The sequence below is a fragment of the Neolamprologus brichardi genome, chromosome 19, assembly GCF_056152115.1.
Source record: "Neolamprologus brichardi isolate AB-2024 chromosome 19, ASM5615211v1, whole genome shotgun sequence".
In the NCBI taxonomy this organism is placed as follows: Eukaryota; Metazoa; Chordata; class Actinopteri; order Cichliformes; family Cichlidae; genus Neolamprologus; species Neolamprologus brichardi.
In genome coordinates, this window is record NC_142122.1 from 13,985,230 (window position 1) to 14,002,989 (window position 17,760).

Here is a 17,760-nt window from a genome sequence, read left to right on the forward strand (position 1 = left end):
CCTAAATAAATGTCCATGGCAAGATGTATTTCAACCACAATTTGTTATTGTCAGTTTAAGAGAGCACTCAAACGGGCAGTCTGGTTAAAACAAGCTATTGCAAACAGAGTGCTGGAAGAAAGTTTGAAATGGTGTATTTTTATGACCATTTGCAAAAATAAATTCAACAGGCAACAATATATATACAAAAAAAGGGTTTCTGAGTTATAATAATAATAAACCAATTAATTGTGTTCTGTTAAAATGGGTACGTGAATTAAGACTTGTATGCAACACAGTTAATCACACAAAAATCTAACAAAAATCAAAAATGAAATATTTATTACAGCATTTGTGACTGAACACCTTTTAAACATTACGTCACAGTCCTCATACAAGTATTTAATGTATTTTTGACAAAGCTTAAGGGAGACGGCATCTTATCATCTAGTGAGGAACACGTGCTGAAAAAGGAAGGAATTCATGGACATACAATATCAATGCCACAGCAGATCTGAAACTAGCAAAAACATTCTTTTTCAATTGAGGTAAACACATAGAATATCTAACATGAAACAATTAATAGACTGAACTCTGTACGAAGTTTGTTACAATATTCTCTCAGCTTTTTTCTCCCAAAAGCATTGAGTTCATAATTTAAGTTTTTTTTCTTTTCTTTTCTTTTTTTTTTTGTGTGTGTATGCGTGTGTGTGTGTGTGTGTTTCAGGTTTTTTGGTGCATCAACCATCAAATGCTTCTCCAGTGCCATAGAATCAACATTTGTGTCAGCATTGTCCTTATGGCAAGAATGTTGATCCACAGATAAAGAAGCGCTGCAGGATGTTGCTTTTCCACTATTAAGCTTCCTTCAAAATGCTCTTCATCAATGAGAGTCCAGGGTACAAAAAAAATAAAATAATATTAAAATAAAAATGTATAAAACCAACACAATCCAGTGCTTGGGCAATTCAAACAACGAACTTTTTTTTCTTTAAAACCTACAGGGCAACATTCATTCATGAACCAAAAACAAGAAAAAGAGAGAGAGGGGCATGACAAATGTTCAAACTGAATCTTCTGGAGAGATCCGGTGTCATTTAGCAGCCTTTTCCCATCATGCCCTGTTCTTATGGGGGACAGGACCTGATTGCCCTCTGTGGTTTGAAGCCTTTTTGAGATGTTCCATCTTCTTATTTTTTTTTTTTCTTTAATAGTGCTGTGCTGCGAGACAGTTTCTCCTCCAGGAAGGAGCACACACAGTGTGAGAGAGAAAAGGTTAACCTTTAATTCTAAAACTAGCTCAGGAAACAGAAACCATGTGATCAACAAAAAAAAATGCACAAGTTTTAACTTATTTATCTATACTTTTATACTACAGTAGTTATAACTCTTGGAGTCTTTCTGTTGTTTCTTTTTTTTTTCTTCTTCTCTTTTTTAAATCTTCCAGAGTGATCTTATAGAAGCGCTTGAGAGCGTCACATGAATGTGTACTGAACGTGTTTATGACGGTGCGTGAGTGTGAGAAAAGTGTGTGTGTGTGTTTTGCTTTTTTTTTCGAGCGGGTGCATCTGTCCGTTCTTTGCACGCGTATGTCAAAACATCCTCTGTTGATCTTTACCAAAAGCCCAAGACTTTACAAAGTGTTCTTGTCAGCTTGGTCCTCCGTTTGGATGAAAGTAACAAAATTGACAAGTTAGAAAAAAAAAAAAAAAGAATTATCACAGCTCATCTGGAATTCTGTTTCGTTCGTGTCAAATTCTGGTCAAAAGGGTTTGCTTCTTATTCTTAAAAATAGTCTCAAAATAGGATTTATTGTTGGTTGCTGTTTGTTTGTTTTTTATTCTTATTGGTTTCTTGTAGTAGCTGCTGTTGTCGTGATGTCGTAGCAAAGTTCCCTTATGCTATTGGGCATGGATGTCCAGGCCTTGTCCTCCAGTACTGGGGTCAACGGGAGAAAGCAAAGGGGGTCTCTGTGCAGACATGGTCATTCCTGGGTGCGACGAGGGTCCTCCGTGCATCAGCATGGCGTGATGAGTGTGGTGGACGTGGGGATGATCGGGTAGGTATGCATGGAAAGGGGGCCCGTGTCGGAGCTGGGAAGGGTGAGAGGTCAGCTGATGAGGGTTGGTGTAAGTGGGTGGGGTCATGCTCATGCCCATAGGACCACTCTGAGGTACGTACTCCCCTGGCATGCCTGACAGACCTGAGAAGAAAGGCAGAAAGACGAGAACGTATTTACACAGTCACTAAAACTGTTTTCTCGCCGCAGCTTTGACACGCTCCCTCTCCATTAACAGACCTTAATTCAATTTAAACTCAACGTCTCCAACAAAGAGCTTAACAGATTTTATGACACTGCGCCTGTGACTGCAGCGCTTTTAGCTCCTACAAGTAAAGAGAGACATTATTGCAGCAGACTATTTTAGGCGATGGTGAGTGGTTTACAATGCCCAATAGCGTTGTGGTCAGGTCTCAGGTTGGAAAATGATCCTCAGTCATCCACAGACACTGTAGTCCTGGAGGATGTGAGGAAAACCAAGCAGGCGTATTGATGTGGAGAAGTGCTAATACTTTTACAAGTGGAAGAGTCAATTCCCCAGCTGAATTTAGTGACTAACTGAACAGGCATTCTCTCATGGGGATGTGCCTTTGTGCACATATTTGATTTAGAATCTCTTAAAGACATCGTTAAATAATTTAGGTCTCGGTTAGTTGCATCACCAATATAGAGAACATTAAAGGCTTGTTTCCGCCTCTGAATAAGAGCATTTCAAGCAAAAAAAAAAAGTACCAGTTGTTCATCAAACAGCGGCAAGAGAGTGTAACAAAGACAAAAAGAAGGGGAAAGAGAGAGCAAAGGGAAAGGCGGTGGCTTATGCTGATATCTCTTAAGGTGGACTCCACTTCATATGTGTAGAGACCTCAGCATGCTGCATCTCTCATACTGTGACACGACCCAGGACACGGGGCTGGCTCAGCAGTGCCACTGTTTGGCTTTTCGCATTGCTGTTTGTTGTAATCAGCAAGAAAAAAAAAGTCAAATGTGGGGGTGTTGTTCCTGGGGCCTGGGACTGGAGTATGGGAACAAGGCTGGTCCAGAGGCCTGGACCTTGGGGAGAAACGAGTGAGCAGGAGGTCCCGCTGGAGCCAGGGGGCCTGGGTCTGGGATTGGGTCTGGGCTGGCCTGCTTTGTAATGTGAACCCCTGGGGGATTAGAAGCTGTAATAGGAGGGGAGAGGTCGCTGCAAGGTCACTAGGCATGCTCACTCTCTGCATTCCTCCACCTTAGAACACTGCAATTAAGAAATTACACTGGAGGACCCCGGTGAGGGGAAGAGGAGGAGGACAGAAAGGAGAGAGGGACAGCAAAGGCCAAGATTAATGGCCAGTCCGCTAGTTGAAAGCTATGCCATTCTCTAATGCTCCCTTTCCATGTCAGTTCATTTGAAATGCAAGTGTTTGTCAGAACAGGTCTCTTAAAACCTCACTACTCAGGTCATAAAATAAATAAATCATTCAGGGTGTTAGTAGGGTATGATGGGTGCCCTCACCTCCATATAATCCAGGACAGCTCCTGTTAAAAGGCCCAGCAGATGTTTTTGACACTGTAAGCTGGTAATCTCTAGTCTTGTAAGCTCCAGTCATTCCGTTAAGTAGATCCTAGACCCCCCCACCCCTTCTTTTATTAACAAGAGTGGTAAAATCTGAAGACAATGACTGGGGACAGACTGGGCCTCTCTCCCTTGCCATCTCTGCATGCCTGCCTCCCTAGCTGGCTGCGCACTTCTGTTATGGCACAGTAGTCCTGCTCAATGGCTGGCCATAATTAAGTACCAAATATACCATATTGTGTGACTGTGTAATCAAATCAAGAGAGGATAATATTGCTCTGTATTAAGCTATTAATGTAATTGGTCATGAAGCATAAAGTATGTTACGTAATTAAATAGTCTCAAAATTATATAGCCCTATATTAAGAATTAGCCAACCTGAGCAAATGTTGTCTCTGTGTGGCTGTTTTAGGGAACATTGCTTCCTGATTTTCCCTTCTCTCTCTCTCTTTTTTTCCCTCCTGCCATTAGCAAAGACAGGAGGGGATGAGATAAAACGTGCGAGAGGCAGCGAGAAGCAGAGGAAGAGAGAGAGAATGCAAGGACTGCAGGGGTGAAATGATCTCTGTCGGCAGAATTACCGCTGTGACCCTTTGGAAAATCCAGTCTCCATTTACATATAAAGGGTTCTTTTAATCAAGGTAAGTGTTATTATATTGTGCCTCATTGGGCAAGGGAGTTTAGGTGTTAAATAAAATTTCATCTGCCCCGCCGCCTTTGGGATGTTATATGTCTTGATTTTTCAAATGTCAGCACTGTGGCAGAATGGCCAGCTTAATCAGACTGCCGCCATTTAGCTATAGAGGGATTGTGTGTGTATGTGTGTGAAAGAGAGACAGAGACAGGAAAACAGTGACTCGGAGAGGCCGTATCTGTATGTGTGAAAAAGACCCCCTCCTTTTGGACAAAGTGTACATGCCTGTGTCTTCTACCTTATAAATTTATCTCAGTGTCTCCCTGCTCTTGTCTGCGAGTCTCAGGTCAGGCCACTCACTGCCTCCTCCCGCTCCCCAAATCGTCTCCCTCCAGTAAAAAATAATCAAAACACACAGCCCCCCCCCACACACTCATTCCTCCCTTTACACAGCTCAAACCAAACCCCCAGTGAAGGATCGGCCATGTCACCCGCGGCCCGTATATCTTGCTCAGGGGCCGTAATGTACTGCGGTGTTCCCGTCTTTGCATATAAGATAATTTGGGCATCAATCCTTCCCCAGACAGATTTATGTCACTCGGAGGACAGTTTCACTTCTCCTTCTTTATCGCTTCACTGGAGCCTGCTTAATTTCTCCCTGTCAGGCCCTTCCCCAGGAGATGTTATTTTTTCCCTAAATGTCCAACATTTGCATTGGCTGTCCAAGATGGGGAGAGCGATGGCGCTGTTGTGATAAATAAATTTGTGCATGCCATGCCAGGTTGTCCCCCCACCCCCACCCCCCACCTTTTTCTGTTGTTGTTCATGTTGTCTGGCGCCACAAGTCGTGTCCTCTCTGTCCCAGGATGATTACCCCTTTTTCTCAAGTCTTCAATTCATCCTCTATGTTTAAAGCATCTTTCTGGCTACCTAAGTTGTTGCTGGGAAGGAAGGGGCCCAAGCTTGCTGTAAAATTCTGCCCAGTGTGAGAGGACATTGTGCTAGTCAAGTGAAAGGGAATTGTGGGGAAAAAAAAATAGCATAAAAATAAAACCCAGCAGCCCCAACGTGTGAAAAAAAAAACAAGGAAAAGAGCCCAGTACTTACTTCCCCCTTTTCTTTGCTTTTTGAGTTACAAGATGGAGGTTACATGTAGTGCCATTGCCCATCCATGCCCATATTCATCCCCATTCCACTCATAGGCCCTAGAAAGAAGAGATAAATGCCAGAAAAAGCATCAGCAGGAGTTTGAATCACAGCGAGGTCAGAGACGACCAACTGGTAGAAGGGATGAGGTTGGTTAGATTTAGATGGAAAATGAGGGAAGAGGAAGATGTGAAGAAGCGGTTTAAGAGTTTACATTTCTCACTGGATCCCTTAGACCCATTTGTTGTGATTATGAGATTAGAAAAAGCACAAGCAAGGCAGGCGGGGGGGACTTTTAAAGACAAGCGTTATCGTGGTTGAGGTGCACACTTAGTGTTAGGTTTATGCGACTGACTTGGGAGACCTTCTCCATGCTGAGGTTACTACATTTCATGCTGCAGACAGCGGGGTCAGTGTCGTTCAGCTCTTTGATAACTCTCGTGTGGTAAAGCAGGCATGGTGGAGGGAAGACGGACGAAGGAAAGGAGGCGGATGGACTTACCAGCTGGTCGGATCCCCATGTGTTGCTGACCGTCCAGCACGAAGCTACCCATTGGCTGGCCCTCCGGACTGTACGCTGCTCCTTGGCTCACTGAAGGATCAAGAAGAAAACCTGATTGTAGTCAAAACGTGGACATGAAAAAGGAAGGGGGGAAAGAAGAAGAGAAAACACACCAGACAATCAGCAATTGTCCCAGCTCCAGCCCAAACATACTGTAAGACATTGTGCTCATGTTTGTGGACAGCACTGACTGACGCGTGGCATGCAAACATGTATACAGTGGGTCCTTATGCATGCAAGCACACACACGCACACACAAACACTTGTGCGTACACGCAGCCAGTGTCATTCAAAACCACGCTCAAGGGAGACACATTGTTCTCTAACCGAGAGAAGAAAGCATGCAGTTTGACAGGATGGGAAGAATTTATGCCATGGCAGGCAATTCATCCAGACTCAGCTTTCAAATATTTTGTTAAATCCATAGCACATGTATATGTTTCTTTTCTTAAGAAGAACATAACATACAAATTTAGATAATCCCAAAACTGCCAGATCGTTTAATATGTATTATGGATGAATTACCTGATTAGCTGTTATAATAATAAAGAAGACAGAGCAGCAATCTTTGCTCAGCTGGATCTTATTTTGTTTATTATTAGGCTTATTGAACTAATGCATTTTGGAGACTGCAGAAACCATTGCATTCTGGGACTATAACAGAATTATCTTGGATAATCTGTAATTCTCAAAGATTAGAGGGAGATGTTAGTCATGCTGTGTTAGTAGAGATTGCTGATTGGCACACACTGGATGCAGGCTGTCAAATACTCCACACAAAAGAGCAATAAGTATAGAAAGAGGCGCCCACATTTGTAAGTGCATCTCATTTTAATCATGGCTCGTGTCGGTTTGAACAATCTCCATCCCTGAGTGTAGGGATCTTCATAAAACGAGGAGATTGCTAATCAACAAAGCTTTTCCCTCCCTGGGACAAATTACTTGTTGTTTTTTTCTTCTTCTTTCTTTTTTTCTTTTTTAGTAATGCCAAAGTCAATGAAGCTTAGGGTGACTGAAACATTCAGCAGGATCACATAGTGGCATACTTGCTACTACTAGGTTGTGCTTTTGGAAATCTGAACACATTAGACATGGAAAATCAGTGTGTTATGATTTACCAATATAAAGTGTTCCATCTTTTTTAAAACCAATGTAAATCTCTCGTGCATGGGGGATAAATCAAGACATAATGGTGGAATCCATTAAAAAAAAACAGAGAGGTTTTGATATTTGCAATGCAGTGAATGACTACTTAAGATCAAAATTTAGAAGAGTGATTCTTGAGGGAAGGAAATAAAAATGCAGCAGAAAAATTCAGGGGAAAGCCCCCTACCCTTAACTGAAAAAAAGAAAGAAAAACAAAATAGCCTAAAAAAAAAAAAGGGAGATAACTCATAAATTGCTGCTAGCGTTTTTGGCACTCCTCTTGTGTCCAATTAGTAATTCACAGAGAGACTGCTAATATACCTCTCTTGCCACTTAGACTGGGAAATCTCCAATTAGAGTCAATCAGCAAACAGCCTGCACCACTGCTGAACACATCTCATTGAGAAAATGGAAAAGGGAATGAACGATGGAAGAGGAAGAGGAAGAGGAGGGAGTAGGTGTAGGGCACCCCTCTAAAAATCTGGGCTCCAGGCATAATGTGCTTGCCAGTAAAGGATTTGGAAAGGGTGTCTTCATGCAGGGAAAAGAAGCCATACTCTACTGTAGATTAGCTGGATTGTCTGTTTGGGTTTTTTCATTTTGAAATTTTTGTTTGTCTTTTCCTTTTCTTTTTTTTTTACCTGCTCGATTTGACTGGTCGATCATGGGTTGTACTATTCTTCTCCTGGCATTGATAAACCTGGCAGAGGAAAAAATAAACACAGAGAAGAGAAAAGCAAACGTTAAATCACACCGCATTCACACACAGAAAGATTCATCACGAGCCTCCACAAAGACAAAACAGTTTTGCATGACTTAATGGCAACATTAGCCACCGAGTCCTTGAGAGAGGCGCTCACGACACAACAGTAACAAACAAAAGGGCAATTGTCTGCTGACTTGGGAACCCAGTGAGGGATACTTTTAATGTTCCTTATGATCTATTCCCCCCTCTTTTAATAAAGCTTTTGATTACGTTTGGTTGCTATGGGCACCAGGGAGACATTCCTCAAGTATTAAGTGCAACTTGGGCACAGAAGAACCCTCAACATGGCACATCCATTCCTCTCTCTGTCTCTCTTTCTTTTTTCTGTCACTACTGCTATAGTTCTACCCAACGCTCACCAACTCTATATGTAATATACTGCATCTTCTACAGTTATTGCACCAAAATGTTATTTTTTGTGGGGATACTTGAATTTCAAAATGAACTTTAAGTTCAAAATGCAGGACATAAATGGTTCCTTTCATTGCACCCCCATCTCTTCCCTCCCCCTCTGTGGGACCCCCAACTCTGGCTTCATTGTAGGGGGTTCTGCTCCCCTTCCAGCTGTCCAGAAATGAGGACCAGGCATGGGCCACGCCGTGCTTTCACAAGGTATTGTTATGTCAGTGAGCCCATCAATTAGGCTGTCTGAAGTTTTATCACCACCACAGCAGCGAGTAAGTGCACCTCCACAAAGCCTCCCCAGCCAGTCTTGCTCCTGTGGCTTTTCCAGTGTAGAGCCGGAGGTCATCTGGAGGTGACTGCCAGCCAGGGGCAACCTTTTTAACTTGGAATGGGATGCCTTGGGTTGTGTCAAACACAATCTGCCCACTAAGGCCAAGGAAGTTCTCCACCTTTATATCTTTCTTTTTACCTCTGTTGCCACCTCTTTCCATTCCGACTTTCTCTCATTCACTTTAATAAACCTGAAAACATAGCATGGACCTAGCTCTAGGGGTACCCCCATGTGGTTGATATTAAAGTGGGGTTTCAAATCACGTTGGAGCTGTCCAGCATGGAGTCTTTTGCTAGTTCCAAAAAACACAGTGGAGGGAAGAAAAAAAAAGGCTTTACTGCCCTCTCCTAACATACGGGCCAAGGCACCATCAATACAGCTAAAGAACTGGTCATTAGAAGGAAGGGAGAGCTGGAACCAATTTGGGTTCCTAATCCCCCATGAAGCCCTGATACCTGCCCTTACCTTCTCCAATGAACTTAAACGCCTGTAATCTGCCCGGCTCAAAGTGACATGGTTAAATGTACAAAATGCACAGTTGGGAAAAGAAAGACGCGGTGCTCATTTGCCAGGGGGCATCCAGAGTGCAGGTACGCATGGGGTACTGCAGGCCCCTGAGAGAAAAAAGATGAAACAAACCCACATGAGAATAAGGGAGAATGAAAGAGGAAGATGAGAGGTGGAGTGGAATGGAGTGAAGGAGAGAGCTGTATTGGAAATTATACGATTGTAACGCATGATTTGCAATTTAAGGGAGGAATAAAAATGAACTTTTATTAACTCTGAAGTATTTTTGAACAAAGGGGACAAAACATTGCGCGATAGCTATGCTCTAAGAAATGCCCGAGGTGCTTCAGGGAGAAAGACGGTTCGAGCATCGAAACCAGCTGAGCAAGTAAACAGTAAGACATTCCTCGTATCACACTCCCCTCTTTAGGTACAGAGTGTAAGGCTTGCCAAAATATATGTCCTGCTTTCTCCCTTTGTGGATGCACCAACAGGCTCAAAATCACAACCATGTGCATTCTTACCTAACGTATTCTGGGTCACAGCCATAAACACATAATATTAAGAATGTTCTTCCCAGGTGCTAAATTCAACCATACGGTTTCTAGTGACTGCAGAGGAAATACTCTGTGCACTGGAGAGTACTCAGTAGGATCAAAGTGTCATTTTCAGATGGAAAAATAGCTGTTTATATTTGTGTTTTTCCATCTTCTTACAGAAAATATATAAATGTAAGCATGCCGGGAAGCATTTAGCTGCCAGTGTTTACTAATTTTTAGTATCCAAACAGCTCTTGGGGTATGGAAAAATGTGGATTTTCAGATATTTTCCCAAATGGACCTGCTTCTTGTCAGTGTTCCCTGTTGGCTAACTGTCACGATAAAGATTCACAAAGACTATTTTTGCACGCTAAACAAGTTGCCACAGTAACCAGCAGGCGACGATGTGCACCGAAAAGAGTCGCGGGGTGGGGTGGGGAGTGGGGGTGCCTCTTGTGGCCTCAGAGCACCTTTTATCAGTCTGAGTAAAGTCAATTGAGATTATCAGAGCTGGGCCCGATAACACTGTTTTCCCTCCACCCGTGAGCTGCTAATGGAGTGTGCTTAGAACAACACAACCAGGAATCCTCCAGAGATGAGGGCCAGTCAGCTCAGATGGACAGTCAGATGGATGGATCAGAGGACCCAAAGTCCTGAGAGAGATACAGAGGTTGACCACAGGGATTTAGAATTCCTAAGCCACTTGCTAAAACATGTGTGTGTGTGTGTGTGCGTGCTGTAAATCTACACATCAACACCATGGACATAACCACAACCACCGCCAGTGTGTCCATAGGCTAACCAGAACACAGGAGGCTCACAGGGGACACTAGCTAAAAAACCTCCAACCCAAAGCCCATGTTTTATTATCTACATCTGGTGGTCTAGCTTATTATGGCCTGCCTCTGCTCAGTGTTAGAGCACAGAAACACCGACACGCACATACGCACACATGCACACATGCACACGGAGTACACAGAGTACCTCTCAGCATGGGAACTCCGTGCTGTCTTCAAACAAATAATTAAAGGCAAGGTTAGGGGGTCGTGTGGAGGTCATTCATTGGGATACAGCTCAGAATGTGTACAATACCCCAGGAAAAAGTGGGCTGTTGGGGGCTGCGGCCCACTGCTGTTTAATATTAGCAACTGGTTTTGTCCAGCCAATAGGCCTTAAACACATTTTCAAGCTGCGTTTCAAAAACTGCACTCACAGTGCTAAGTACACTTTAGAGCTTGCATGTTAATATGTATGCACATGTCAGTCAATATGTGTGTATAATGCATGTCAGCACATTCTTCACATACTACTGCCAGCTGGCTCACAGAAGCACTTTTATTCACTGAGATGGCGTGAAAGACGCACTTGAAAAGCACAAGCTTGTGTGCAAATACAATAATGCATCTCCACAGGAAGACCTGGTACCCATCTTCCTGATGATATAAGAAGCTAAACTTACTACGGCTGTTAGGAGTTGAACATAGTGGGCAGATATGAATGATGGAGACAGGCTAGCATGCTGTGTTTTGCTATAGCCTGTAGTTACGTGAGTGTGGGGGGGACTGAAATTAAGATCTGGTCAGGCACAGAAGAAGAGATATAGATGTACTAGTGAACTTACATAATCTTAAAGCATACCACGAGACTTTATTTTTTAAGTAGACTCCTTCAATTTTACAACGCTCCCCTTTAATGCAGCGAGCCAACTGCATCACAAGCATAATAGTATTAAAGGTTACTGGAGGTTTGCAGATGTAATCACAGCAAACCAGTCTGTCTCACTTAGTGTTGTCTTAAATTTTTTTCTTACTTCCTCATCTCAGTCTGTCAGAAAGGCCTTGTTTCTAGTTAACTGACTTGCAGCCACACCTGGTAACTCGCTCCTGTTGTCAGCATTCCTTCGCTGAGAAATTGTCATGCCAAACCACCCTACCCTGGAGCACAGCCAAGAGACGGAGAGCGAGAGGGAGGGAGACGAGACAGAGAGAGGCAAAACAGAGAGTCTCAACGCTTAGTTAGCCAATTGCGGTGGAGATCACAGGAAACCTAGCCAATCAGGAGTGGGGTCACTCGTTTGACGAGTTTGTGATGAAAGAAAGAAAGAAAGAAAGAAAGAAAGAAAGAAAGAAAGAAAGAAAGAAAGAACACGACAGAGTGAGACACGAGAATGAAATGCAGAAAACTGAATGTGCCTTATCCAAAAAATAAGCACAGGACTACTCCAAACATAGCGCTGTACAGTGTGCAAAGCATTTAAACAGTGTCACAAAAATCGTTGACAGTTTATTGCCTTCATGGCTGACCTACTCATGCCCATTTTGGAAGCTCATATACCAAGTGAGAGGGGGGCAAGTTTCCGATTCCTGGGCCCCTATTCGTCTGGCTTTGTAGGAAGATTAGATGCAACACAATCTGTACAAGAACATACTGAACTCAATCCATGATCACTGCTTGCAAACATGACTGTCCTCTGGTTCCTATTAAAGCTCATTGCTTCCATACTTCCGCTTCAGACAGAAATAAAGATTCCAAACCCCCAGCGATTGAGTCACAACTCACTAGAATCAAAGGAGGAAGGCTTTAGTTTGATGCTCTTCCACCAAAAAGAAAGGCAGAGAGACAGGAGTGGAAACTGGATGTCCTTTGACCAGGAAGTGCATGCAAATTAACCCCATGAAGAGAGTGTGTTTAGTATAAGCAAACACTAATTATGGTCCAGTCAGACACAGGGTAGTCCAAGGCTACTGAACTTCTAACACTGATCCACTGTAGTGTCAACAACGGTGATTTAATCAGCTCACATGGTCCAGGCAGGCCCCTGTAACAGTTTATACATGGCTTGCCACCAGACTGAACCTACAGTATCTGTGGATTTATCATAAACTATCACAAAGGAGCTTTTCACTCCTCTAGGATAGAGATAAGTGACAAGGAGGTAGGAATGGGGAAGCTTTCTCAAGCTCATCGGCGACAGAGTTTCCCTTTTCTATACCTTCTTCGCTTCTTTAAGTTAAAACAGGAGTCGAGAGACATGTGGGGCGAACATTACCTCACCCCTGTGTTTGATTTAGTGCAGATGTGAAGCAGAGCAAGACAGGATCATTTTTTTTAGAAACGTCGGTGAGGGCCCGCGTTTAGGGCAGCCACTGTGTTTACATAGTTTTACCTCTGTCTATCTCTTCCCCTCTCTCTCGCTCTCTTTCTCACATCCACTGTGCCTCCATATTCCCACCTCCCACGCCACCTCACCCCCCCACACACACTCTTTTGTCTGCCTCTGAAAGGGGGACTGTTTCACCTCTCCTCCATGGACTTTCACTGACCTGTTTTTCTTTCCCTTTTTATTACTCCACTCATTGCCCATTTGTGGCATCCCCCCCTCAGTCCTATATGACTAACATTTGCATTGCTCTGTCAGTCTAGCGGCAGAAGTCATTTCTCTCTGAAACCCGCTGAGTACGAGTCATTAAGACTCCAGTGGAAAATCAGACAAAGAATTATATATTTGTGTTGCAAACTGACAAGATTTAACGAGGAGCTAATTAAAATAAATCAATAGCACTGCGGCATGCTTGCTCTCTGTCTCTCTTTTCTCACTCTGATTCTCTGTCAGCACCAAAGAGATGGAATACTGCAGTGTGGAGCGCAACGCTAGGAAAGTAATTGTTTAGCCTTAAAACCAGGCAGCCGTCATCCATGCATTATGAAGAATAAGTGGGAACTGACTCACTCATCACAAAAGGGTAAATATCTGATAGAAATATGGGACAATAATCCCAAAAGTCTCGCTCTAAACTAAAACACCAAAGCAACACACACAACAAAAGAAACAAACATAGACATCTCTCCCTCTATTTACCCTCCCATCTAACACCTTCTCCCCTCTTCCCCCTGTCCAGTGACGGTATGTCACCTCTGGGCCTTGCAGTCCAGCAGCCTGACCCCTACAGGGCGGGCTGTACGGCACCAGCTGCTGACTGTCCGTCAAACACCTCCAGAGCAGCGTTGGGCCAGGAAGACCACGCTTGTTGCCCCTTTGATCCGGCAAGCAGCAGCTGCTGCTCCACACAGCAGCACTTTGTTCCTCTGTCTCCTCACCACACTCTGTCCTACGGCACAAAACACCAAATCCAGCGCAGAAGTGGGAAAAAAAAATGTGGGGGTTATGGGGGTGGGGGCAAAAACGGAAAAAAAATTCCTCCCTACAACATCAACAAGCTCTGACAACGGCAGCGGGGGTTTTTCTTGGCCCCAACAGAGCTCTTAGGCATCTACTTCTTGACGATTCACCCTCCCTTCTCTTTTAAAAGATACGATAGTTATTGTTCAAATCAGCCAGGGTGAATGGAAGGGACTGAGGCCAAGCCCGCCCCAGGCGTCAACACACCTGTATGAAAGAGACCTTATTGTAGCAACCCAGCGTTACTAACTTGCCCTAGCACTACCAGTTTTCTGAAGTTAGAAAGAAGGACCAAATCATCTCATCTGCATTTTTCTATCGACAGTCTCTTAACATTTTCCTTCATGTATAATATTTCCTTCATTAACTTCCTCCTTTTTTTTAACTGATTGCCACTTGACGGGGGTAATACGAAAGGAGTTGATCCCACAAATCTCTTGTTAGCAAGACCCCCCCCCCCCCCCTTCCCCACTCCCACACCCACCTTAAGACAACACCTTATTAATGTGCACAGGTGTACAAAAGGTATTTTCTGCCTGCACAGGAGCCGAGGGACCAACAGCTGCATTTTTTCTTGTTTGAAGAGCGCCTGAAAACAACCAACATTCTTAGGTCAATATTAGCCCTCGTCAAAGGCTCCAGTACATAGCGCGTGACAGAGGCCGTCAGCGCTGGAAGGTAATGCTCATTCCTCATAAGCCAGCTTCTCACCTTTTGGATGGGTGAGGTTTTCCTGCTTTCATGAAGGACCAGCAAGAAATAGAACAGATACACAGAACACATACTGGCAGGCTGCCTCTCTCTCTCTCTCTCTCTCTCACACACACACACACACACACACACACAGACACACACACACACAGCCAGGCGGGGGGAATAGAGAAACTGACTGCAGCACTATCATTACCCCAGCCTACCCATCAGCTCTCCTGAGATGAGTGGGTGTGCTTACAAGATCACCCCAATTTCACAGTTGTGAAGAGTGCCACCCCTATTGCCCACATTCGCTTCTCTTTTTTTTCCCCTCCACTATGCCAGACCTGTTGGACTCCTTTTCATGTCTTTGCGAAGTGGGCAGGTATAATCTCAGTTTCCTTCCACTTCTTAGTGCCAACATAGAAAATCTGTGGCTTTTCTCGCTTCTCTCCCCTGAATTATCTTTCCATCTCTTCTTCTTTCACCCCGTCTTTTGTCTCCCCGCTCTCTCGTTTTCTGCTCCCTTTCATTCTCAACCCCATTTTCTCTCTCTGCCTGGTAATCGAGTGAGAGATTCCGTGACTCTGTGACTCCCCCTTATTGTCAGATATCAAACAGTGCGGCTTTGTGGATTACCATGAGAAGCTGATAATGACATGATAGAGGCGTGATATTTCAAACAAAATTGAGTGTCAATTGCCTGCATCGTCTAGGCAACACAAGTGTCTGCTCTGCGGCAGCCAGACAGGAAATAAGGCCAATCTATTTCCTTTGCTTCATATCAAACCTCTCTCCTCTCCCTCTTTTATAAGACTGTAATGGGTTCAGCTCAAAGAGAAGAAGAGAGGGGGCCTGCCAAGAGCAACAGTTACATTCTCTCTCTCTCTCTCTCACACACACACACACTCACACACACACACACACACACACACACACACACACACACACATAATTGGATGCACGCATGTGAGCATGCATGTAAATGTATTCTCACATTTGCAGACAGCTTGCACTCCTGAATATAAAAATGTATTAGAAGGCATTAAAAATAAAAGGTGCCCTCATCTTACCACCCCGTTCCCAAACATATGTATACATTCATATTCTCCCCTTGCTCTTGAAGTTTTTGCTCCTCATGCTGGTGTGCTACTAACCGTGAATTTAGGGCAGTGAAAATGCACTGCAGTTTGAGCAATTAAAAAGGGACACCTAAACCTAGTGGATCGACCAGTGAGATTCTCTAATGCCTGGCTTTAGGTGCCGCTGCACTTGAGAGTCTTTCAGAACCAGACTACTGCAGAGTACAGGATTCAGTCTGTGTGCGTATGTTTGGGAAGGGATTCTCCCTCCCTCTGGGATGTCATCATCTTCTCATCACTGGGTCTCTGGCGTGTGACTGAGTGTTTCCATCGAGCACGTTTCCATGATGTTGTCTGAGCGAGCGAGTTTGCGTCTAGCACATATTAGTGACCGCGAGAGAGTCACCGGTTAAATGTTGTCAGCTTGCCTCTCACTTCCCTATTGAATAATTAATCAGAGTTTCAATTGCACATAATCGCTTTGAAATACACACGAGTGAACTCACAGGCACACAAACACACATGCGCCGGCACAGTCAGAAGCAGAGTTTAGGGCTAAAAAGTCCAGCAGCAGGCTAGTGATATAAATAGCTGTTGTTTGTGGAAGAGACTGCTGGCAGAAGCAGCAGTGACACTGTGGAGCAGACCACAGGGACTCTGATGTGCTTGGTGGCCTGAAGCGAGCCCTCTGCCTCTCAGATCAGCTCTACCACCAACTGTGTAAAAGCTTTGACTGGCCTCCTTCATATGTGACAGCCTTAAACAAATACAACAAAGCCACATTCAATTAAGCCTACACTGCAGAAGATCCTTAAAGGTCCTTAAACTTAAGCCTCTGAACTGTCATGTGGGATGTTTTTATATGACACGTCTAGTAAAAGCCCCAAAATACAGAAAACTCAATTCTCAGCCATCCGTGTTCTTTAGATTTCAACAATCCAAATACATTATAAAGAATGTATCTCATACAATATAACAAGAGGATGATAAAGCAGGCATATCTTGGGTGCTTGACACCCTCTACTACCAGACTGACACCCCATTCCACCTCACGTGCTCACAGAGAGTCCCAATTGAAACATCATCACCAGTAATGGGAGGAATAAATATTCATAAGGGTGGGAATAGAGAAACCCAAGATTAGGGTAATATACTCTTCATTGTTCTTTCCCTTTCCTTTTGCCAGCGCTTCCTCTATATCTCTGTATCTTGTTATGCATATTATGGTGTTGGATAATCTTGGCTAATTCCTCAAGCTACCTCTGATAACTTCATCAAAGTGTGTCTGTATCTGTTTGCTTGCAGAGAAGGTGGCAGCATGCTACTCTGTTTATTTCTCACCTCTCCCAAATTGCAAATTAGCAGGTTTGATATGTGCAGGAGTTTGGGCCACACTCCAATTAAGATTGGATTGTTTTTGTGAAGAGGCCCTCCCCCTCTCCCCCTCCTGCTCTCCCTTCCCTTTTCTGCTTGGCACCAGGTCTACTGATATCTCATCCATAACAGGCCTGAACTGGGGCAGAGCATGGCTTAAACCAACAAAGGACTATATTGATTTATAGGGTCTCCCGTGATGGGCTTATTGGCCTACACCTCAAAGCCACAGAGGGCACAGGGCCATGAATCACAGCTTCAGAAAATACACAAGCGCACAACAGGTAAGAATATTACACTGCAGTGTTGCTAACAATGTGATTACAACTCTCTCCCGTTTTCTGTCCCGACCACATTTACTTTCATCACGTCTTAAAGGATGGAGTGGGTGGTAATTGGAGCTTATTTTGAATATGGCACCACAGAAACAAAGCAAAGACAGACGAACATGCCTATTTACATCGTGTTACCGTGCACCCAAACACAAGGACAGAGGGAATTGCAAATTGTGTAAGGAGGAGGTAAAGGAAAACAGAGAGTAACAGAAAGAGTGAGAGAATGAGCATGCCTGGACAGAGAGAAAATACCTTGGTAAGGTTCAGGGAGTTTAAAGAGCTCAGCCAAAGAAGGAGCTCCTGTCCTCTCTGGCTCCAACACACACAAACACACACATACACACACACATATACCCTCAAGGCCATTCGGTTACACCTGGTCACCTTTATCCCTTTTAGTCCTCTACACCCCACCCCTGCTTTTGAACACACACACCAATGCACAAAAACACATACATAACATCCATTCT

At 43.9% G+C, this 17,760-nt stretch overlaps 1 protein-coding gene across 6 annotated transcripts in view; it reads right to left on the reverse strand.

Annotated features, from left to right (window-relative positions):
* Positions 1-306: 306 nt before the first annotated feature.
* Positions 307-17,760, reverse strand: part of meis2a (Meis homeobox 2a) — a 78,142-nt gene continuing 60,688 nt past the window's right edge. For 3 of the 6 annotated variants that reach the window (XM_006798438.3, XM_006798440.3, XM_006798439.3), the window contains exons 11-13: positions 7,720-7,778; positions 5,873-5,983; positions 307-2,182 (exon numbers count right to left, since the gene is read on the reverse strand). In XM_006798438.3, the coding sequence (XP_006798501.1) occupies positions 1,881-2,182; positions 5,873-5,983; positions 7,720-7,778 (472 nt within the window). In that variant the 3' untranslated portion in view covers positions 307-1,880. Of the gene's footprint in view, positions 2,183-5,331; positions 5,430-5,872; positions 5,984-7,719; positions 7,779-17,760 lie in introns of all 6 variants that reach the window. The other 3 variants (XM_006798443.3, XM_035911022.2, XM_006798441.3) reach the window with 3 other exon arrangements.